The sequence below is a fragment of the Montipora capricornis genome, chromosome 4 (assembly GCF_036669925.1).
Source record: "Montipora capricornis isolate CH-2021 chromosome 4, ASM3666992v2, whole genome shotgun sequence".
NCBI lineage: Eukaryota > Metazoa > Cnidaria > Anthozoa > Scleractinia > Acroporidae > Montipora > Montipora capricornis.
In genome coordinates, this window is record NC_090886.1 from 41,171,139 (window position 1) to 41,178,867 (window position 7,729).

A 7,729-nucleotide genomic window follows, 5' to 3' on the forward strand; every position below is an offset into this window, starting at 1 on the left:
TTTGCAAGCTTGGCTTAGGCTGGCTGCGTTCATTATGTATGGCAGAAGATGAATGGAAGGGAGGGGGGGGGGGGGCAAGGGGAGGCAATACTACACAGTACTTCATATTATCGGTCAAATACTGAAAATGTCGAAAGTTGAAGTGTCACCAGCTTGAAAGGGCTTGAACACTTCTTCAAACAAAATATGTTGAAATCGTTGGAGTGCACGAACGTGTCTGCCACATCTTGTCTGCATAACGGGCCAGCTTGTTGATTCTCGCACTGCTTGAAAGGAACTCTTCTGTGGAGAAAGTAAATATGCTGCGGGTTGTGGTGCTGATTCACCAGGGGCCTCCTATTCCTTCGGTGTAGGTCTACTTAATAAGACCGGGGAGTCAGTTTTTTGATGACTGTCCCTTTCCTCCGCAGTTTCTGTTTATCTGCAGCTAGTGGTTTCATGGGCACCACGTCACCGGGTTCCAGTTCAGGCAGTTCTTTTTTTCCATTGTTGTAGTTCTGCTCTTATATGGCCTTTCTTTCTCTCAACTTATCTGCAGTTCCTTGCAAGATTATGGGTTTGAGCAGAGGACTTGCTGTTGACATCAAGGTCTTCGTAAGACTTCAAGTCTTCGTCTTGGCGTTCCCATACTGGGTGATGGTATATTACGCCAATCAAGAATGTCTAGAAAGGGGTCTTGTCCACTTTCCTTTGCCTTGATTACTAACTTCTTTGCTTGCTTTACAGCATTTCAATCTTTCCCTTTGACTGTGGATAATGAGGTGACGAGGTTTGATGATCAAACTGGGAAACTGATGTAAACTCTGCGAACTCCTTGGCCGCAAAATGGGGTGAGGGTCTGAATAGGGTTAACCGACTAGCAACAAAGGGCGACGAATACTACCGACTACCGACAAAAACGAGAAAAAAAATTACCGACTACCGACATGGACCGACGTTATCGATATTTGTTTTCAGAAAGAAGAGATCAGAAGAGCATTTTGTATTTTTTCTAGTTTACGAAGTAACCACATTTAAGGTAACTATAGAATTTCCCGTAATCTTCTTACTTTTTGGCCGGGGAAGAGCACGGTCTCCAGTTTCGCAGTTACCCTATTACATAAAAGTAATAGTGAGTTTTTCCGAAAAGGCGAAGAAGTCGCAATCGAACGCCACCGTAGCCGGGTTCCGGTCGACATAGATAAACTCACAAAAGTACTGGAATTGAAAAAAACGTCTGACAGAATTTTTGGGATTGAAGGAGCAAGCTCTTCAGTTTGGAATTGGTGGTTTCTCGATTGACAAAATCGTCCACGGGCAAATGCGAGAACTTTGCTATAGTAACAGATGGGGCAGTGGCAAATAGAACGGGCAAACTTAATATATTTATGAAGGCAGCAGTGAGCTCAACGGTAAGTCGAAGAACGCTCTATTAGTCTGAATAGCTTTGGTACCATCGTGAACGAGTCTATAAAGCATACATCCAGATGGGGCAGCAAAGTACTATATGCATGACAGGTCTTACTAATCTGTCCCTCAATCTGCCGTGCCCCTTTCAGCTGTTGAAACGATAGCACCTTTGCCAAGTTAAGGAATAACACCAGGAATGGAGGAACTTATGAAAGAATGGCCAGAGAGGAACAGAGCAGTACGCCAAGTATGCTGTCTACGCTGTTCAACCCACCGTCAACGAGTCTGAAGAGAGACTTCCATTCCCTGAGGAAATCCATATCATTTGATCAACATGTTCGAGGATCACAAAGAGGTACAAACTGATGAATATGAGACAGATTCTGATGACGACAAAACTGTAAATGAAGAACATCTAGAGCTTGTCAAGAGTGGTTACACCAATATTAAACTTGTGTTAAACGCAACAACAACAACATAATTTCTATTTTTCTTTTCGATCACATGGTCCACATCACGATCGCGCGAGATCACGGGAACCCTCATATCCGCAAACAGAATGGACAGCGGCGGGTCCATCCTCTCCCCTCCTTCCCCTCCCCCCACCCCCCCCAGTAAGACGAACGACAACCTATTTCACAAGTAAGAAGAAAACTGTTCCTAAATTACAAATGTTCTCAGTAAAGCACTGTTCTTGTTCGATATATGAGCTCCTGATCAAACAGATTCTTCTAACAGGCATATCTTCGCGGCAGGTCGCATCAAGGCTCCGTCAGGGGGTCTTGACTTCTACCGTGCGCACTCCACCATCATCTCCAGGGAAGGTCTTCACAACTCTTCCAAGGGGCCAATGTGACCGGGGAGCATCGTCAGTCTTTAACAGGATTAAGTCAGCTTTCTTTAGGTTTCGCTGTTCCTTGTTCTCCTTGTTCCACTTCGAAAGATTCGGCAAATACTCCCTGCGCCATCGTCTCCATATCATATCAGCAAGCGGTTGGGCCATTCTCCATCTCTTGGGGCTATTAATTTCACGTTCTTCAAATAGACCGGGTGAGTTATTGGGCGATGCTCGTCCGCTGAGGAAGTGGTTTAGGGTCAGTGCCTCGTAATCATTTGCATCATCACTGACCGCGGTGAGCGGTCGACTATTCACGATAGCGTCTGCCTCGACAAGGACTGTATGGAGCGTTTCTTCTGGCAAATCTTGGTCATTTATGACAGCCTGTAAGGGCCGACTTACGATTGTCGCAGCGTTTTAAAACATGTTTCAAAATGCTACGACATTTTTTCTGACGTACACAACAATCGTAAATCATGTCGTGGGCCTGTCGTAAGCCGTTGTCGCATGCGACAAAGTCGTACCGTGTAAATCGGCCCTAATGCTCTCTTCACCTGCTTAACCATAGACTCGAATATTCCTCCCATATGCGGGGATGAAGGAGGATTGAAGTACCATGTGATCCCCTCATGAGCGAGCTCTCTAGAGATCTGTTGTTGACTCAGTGACTTCAAACCATGCATATAACCGAATAAGTCTACTCCAAGTAGAGTACTTCTCCCATTCTACTACAGGCATAGAAGAGGCGGTCCACGTTGTTAGGATCGACTGAGGCCCTGACTTCCAATTCGCTCTCGTGGACTTGCAAGTCCTCTTTGAAACTCGGCCATTCCTCCTCAGGTAGCGTCAAAAATTGAGGACCGCTGATCCACCGACATTTTGGAGTTAGTTCGTGAATCTCCTTCCCACTCGTACAATCGTCAGCTACGTTCATTGTGCCAGGAATGTGATGCCACTCATTGATGTCTGATTTGGAGGTGATTTCAGCGACCCTGTGTGACACGTACACGCTAAATCTTCTCTGGACGTTGCTGAGGTAGTGCAATACGATCTTGGAATCGCTCCAAAAATACGTTTCGTTAACTTTAAAATCGATTTCTTCAAGTATCTTGGTTTTCAATCTAGCAGCAACAACCGCAGCCTGCAGCTCCAAACGTGATATGGTCAATGTCTTGATCGGTGGTAGTCTGGTCTTGCTTATAACAAAGCTGACGACTTGTCCACGAGTAACCGTACGAAAGTAGGCAACCGCTCCGTAAGCGATTTCAGATGCATTACAGAACATGTGTAACTGAACGCTTTGGCACTCGTCATGATGAAAGCCGTACCATCGAGGGACTGCGATGGGCTGCGAAATCTTCAAACCGCCCTCCCCAATTTGAACTCTGTTGGAGCATGTCGTCAGGCAGCACTTCATCCCACTCGATTTGACGTCTCCAAAGTTCTTGAACGATCAGTTTCGCCTTTAATACGTAAGGGGGCGGCGAGGTCAAGAGGGTCGAACCCAGTGCTTGTGGCACTCAACACACCTCGCTTAGTATTGGGAAATTCATTCTTCATTGGTTTCGCCCCTCAACAAGGCCTGTTCTGCATGCCATTTGATGCCAAGGGCTCTTTCCTGGGGTAACTCGTTGCGATCAAGATTGACAGTGTCACAAGCTACTTCAGAAGTAGAGATTGCTGCTACAACTTGCCGAATGTTTGACAGCCATTTTGTTAGGATTTCTATCAGCTGCCTGACTAACACTATGGCTTCATCCGGGCTCGGCTTCGGTGCCAACAGGTCATCCATGTAGAAATTTCTCTTTCCTGCTTAAATCGTATCTTCAAGGAATTTTTCCTCGCTGGTCAAGAGCAGTTCTCTGTAACGCATAGCTTGCACAAACATGGCGAGTTGACGGAGCCAAACACGTGAACTGTCATATGATATTCGTCCGGCTTATTTGTTTCATCTAAGTCTCTCCACAAAGAAGCGTAGTGAGTCTCTATCTTTTTCAGAAACGTAAACTTGATGGAACATTTGTTTAATGTCTGCTATAACAGCAATCCTTCCACTTCGAAATCTGAAGAGGATACCAACCAAATTGTTTAATAAATCAGGATCGGTCAAAAGTTGGCCATTCAACGAAACGCCATGAAACCTTGCTGCTGCGTCAAAAACCACGCGGACTTTGCCAGGTTTGTTGGAGTTCAGCACTGCATGGTGTGGCAAGTACCACGTTCTTAAAGATGTTAGTTTGGCCTCTTCATGAATCATCTTTTTTGCGTGTCCTCTATTGACGTAATCATTTATGACTTTTTTGTATTTCACCACCAATTCTGGATCCTTCTTGAGCTTCCTTTCGGTCGAGTGGAGTTTTGAAACTGCCATAGCACGGTTGCTTGGCATGATTAGCTCCCCTTTCCATAGCAACGGTAGTGCTCTGCAAGACAGCTAGGGCTCTTTGGTCTTCAATGGACAGGGTGGCTTCTGAGGGATCTTGCTTCGTCGCATAAGAGTCAACCTCCCCAAATCGTTCAATTTGTTGTTGCAGAGGGAGCCCTTCGATTGTTGCAAGAAGGTTTGCATTGATTGTTTCATACAGTCCTTTGGTTGCGTTACCAAAGAGGGAGGGCTCCATCCAAGGGGGGTCTTAATGGTGATGGGCTCGTCCACTCGTCTCTGGTGGACTTCGAGGTGAATAAGCAGGTGGGCCATATTAGATCCAACTAGAAGCATTACTTCGGAACTGTCAAGATCAGGTAAGTCGATACCCGATAAATGACTCCACATGGCTGCCCATTTCGGCAGTTTGACGGAAGGAATATTAAGCTTGTCAATATCCAACGCTCCATTCACCATTACTGGTTCTGAATGATCTTTAGACGAGAGACCAAAACTCACTCTATTCAGACGCTGAGTCTGGTAGGTTTCACCAACGAGTTGTAGGTGGTCTGCTAAATCCCTTTTGATAAGGGTTGAGTCACTTCCAGGATCGAGAATAGCGTACACGTTGACTACTTTTCCTTGCCTATGGATCTGAACTGGTACGACTTGAAGGAGGACCTTTCGTCGGGGGCTGAACGCAAACTTGGTGGACGTTACTCTCCGCAGTGGTTAATGAACTTGGGGAAAGCCCGGAACGTCAAGCAACGTCTTGCGGAGGAGCTGATATCCTGGGTGTGCTGCTGTGAATGTCTGTTGGATAATCAGGATTTGAATGTGCTTGGTGACCTTCATGTAACAGTGTGTGGTGGGGTAGACTACAGTGTTCCTTCAAACAGCGTTTTTTACTGGGACAGCATTTCGACTGATGGTTTCCCTTTCGCCTGATGGTTTCCCTGATGGTTTCCCTTCGTTATTGAGAAAGATCTTAAGCCTGTTTTATTGAAGTGTATCGACCCTAACCAGTACGGCTTTATTCCAAATTCCTGCACAACTTTCGCACTCATTTCAATGCTACATCATCGGCTAGAAGCTACGGACGGGTCAGGTTCTCCTGTCAGGGTGGCTCTTCTTGATTATAAGAAGGCGTTCGACCTTGTAGATCACAATCTGCTTATCTCCAAACTTTACAGCGTCGGTGTTAAGCCTACTGTTGTTAATTGTATTTGTGACTTTTTGCGAAACAGATCTCAGCGCGTCAAACTTGATTCCAGCTTGATTCCATTTCTTGATTCCACTGGGCACAAAAATTGGTCCATGGCTTTTTCTTGCCATGATAAATGACCTTAGTACTACCAGCGCCCTGTGGAAGTTTGCCGATGATACCACACTCGCCGAAGTTATACCTAAGTCAAGTACGAGTACCCTGCAAAATACAGTGGATGGGGTGCTCAAATGGACGGATGAAAATGTATTCCGCCTAAATCCAACTAAGTGTAAGGAGATGCAATTAGACTTCCGTAAGAAACGTGGTGCCTCTACTCCCCTTGAATCTGAAGGCAAGCAGTTCGAAGTTGTCAAATCGGCTAAAATCCTAGGCTTAACTGTTAGAGACGATCTGAAATGGAATGATCATATTGACAATGTCACCGTAAAGGCATCACAAAGAGTTTATCTTTTAAAACAACTTAAGCGCGCACATATTGACTGTATATCTTTGCTTCAATTTTATTGTGCTTGCATAAGATCAGTACTAGAGTATGCCTGTCTGTTATTTCACTCAAGTTTGCCTGCGTACTTGTCGGATCAATTGGAAAGGATCCAAAAAAGGTCGTTAAGGATAATATATCCCGACCCTTAACTATAGTGAGGCGCTAACTAAATCTAGCATGTCCACTTTTCAAGATAGACGGGAGCTTTTATGCCGCAAACTGTTTATGGATATAGTCGATAATAAGGGGCACAAACTCCATCACCTTCTCCCGCCGCTTAATGCCATAACCTATAGAACTAGGAAGAGCAGAAAATTTAGAGTTCCACTTTCCACTTTGTAAGACAAAGAGATTTTCAAGTTCGTTTATAATGCATTACGCCTCTCAGTTGTTGAGATCTTAATATTACCCTTAGCTACGTATTATACTATATTCATACTTTTATACTTTTAATAATTAATTCTCAGATGTGTAAGTTTTTCGTAAAAAAGATTAAGTTTAGGATATTATATTACATTGTATTTTACATGTTATTAAATTATTGTAAATACTTTTTACAAGTAATTCAGTCTTTTGACTGCGATTTGTATTATAATAAACGCTTTACCTATCTATCTATCTATCTATCTATCTATCTATCTATCTATCTATCTATCTATCTATCTATCTAAACAATTGAAACAGAGTTTATGTTCCCAAGCAAGTTTTCTTCTTTCTTGGAGTTGCTTGGACTTAAAAACAGGACAATACGCAACAGGTTGCCTTTCTCGGCAAACAACAAACTTCTTCCTATTCGACTGAGCGTTCTTTTCTGCTACTTTATTTTGAAAGTTAGCCTGACCTTGCTTTGAGTTGTAAGAGGCATTGCTGTCTCTCCGAACTTCCGTGAGAAGCCCCTGTTGCCATGACCTAGGGGTGCAACTGAGGAGTTTGCTTCAGATCAGTGATGGCATCGTTTTCCACTAAGGACTTCGTTGGGGAGCTCTGCTTCACTTCAATGGCAAGAGGATGCAATTTCATGCTTGATTTCGGTTTGGTAGATCTCTGCTTCTTGCTCCATTTCTCGCATATAAAATCCTCCAGAGGGTTAAACAAGGTGTCAACTCGTTTATGCAACCATCTTTCAAACTCGACCAGATTGGACATATCCGTACGACCATCTATGTGCTCATACCATCTTACTCTTAGGTGCATCGGTAGTCGCATAGTTGCTCTGCTGAGGTACTCCGGGGTTTAGAGTATAGCCGCAGCAAGTGTCGTCGTGTTGTGTATTTCGCGACGAAATCTTTCAATAAACGTTGGCCAATCGATTGGTTTGCCTGTGAACTTAAAGAGCTCAAGCGATGGTAATAGCTGCTGTTCTTGTGTGTGTGTTCTTGCTTATCCTGTTCTACACTTGAGTCTGTTTGCAAGTTATCAGAGGTC

General features: G+C 44.2%; 2 protein-coding genes and 1 pseudogene across 2 annotated transcripts; all 3 read right to left on the reverse strand.

Moving 5' to 3' along the window:
* Positions 1-2,161: 2,161 nt before the first annotated feature.
* Positions 2,162-2,910, reverse strand: LOC138046696 (uncharacterized). The gene is made up of 2 exons (XM_068893290.1): positions 2,782-2,910; positions 2,162-2,611 (listed from the first exon to the last, which is right to left on the reverse strand). Exons 1-2 carry the CDS (start codon positions 2,908-2,910, stop codon positions 2,162-2,164), a joined length of 579 nt encoding a protein of 192 aa, XP_068749391.1.
* A 14-nt stretch (positions 2,911-2,924) lies between these two features.
* Positions 2,925-3,644, reverse strand: LOC138046697 (uncharacterized). Its single transcript, XM_068893291.1, has one exon. The coding sequence runs from the start codon at positions 3,642-3,644 to the stop codon at positions 2,925-2,927; it is 720 nt and encodes a 239-aa protein (XP_068749392.1).
* A 1,017-nt stretch (positions 3,645-4,661) lies between these two features.
* LOC138046698 (uncharacterized) lies at positions 4,662-7,510 on the reverse strand (annotated as a pseudogene).
* Between the last annotated feature and the right edge of the window lie 219 nt (positions 7,511-7,729).

Excerpts from the sequence above, each read along its gene's own strand:
- LOC138046696 (XM_068893290.1), bottom strand. The coding sequence starts at position 2,910 with ATGCATGGTTTGAAGTCACTGAGTCAACAACAGATCTCTAGAGAGCTC. Across the intron at positions 2,612-2,781 it reads TCGAGTCTATGGTTAAGCAG|GCTGTCATAAATGACCAAGA; the intron begins GTGAAGAGAGCA and ends CGGCCCTTACAG.
- LOC138046697 (XM_068893291.1), bottom strand. The coding sequence starts at position 3,644 with ATGAAGTGCTGCCTGACGACATGCTCCAACAGAGTTCAAATTGGGGAG.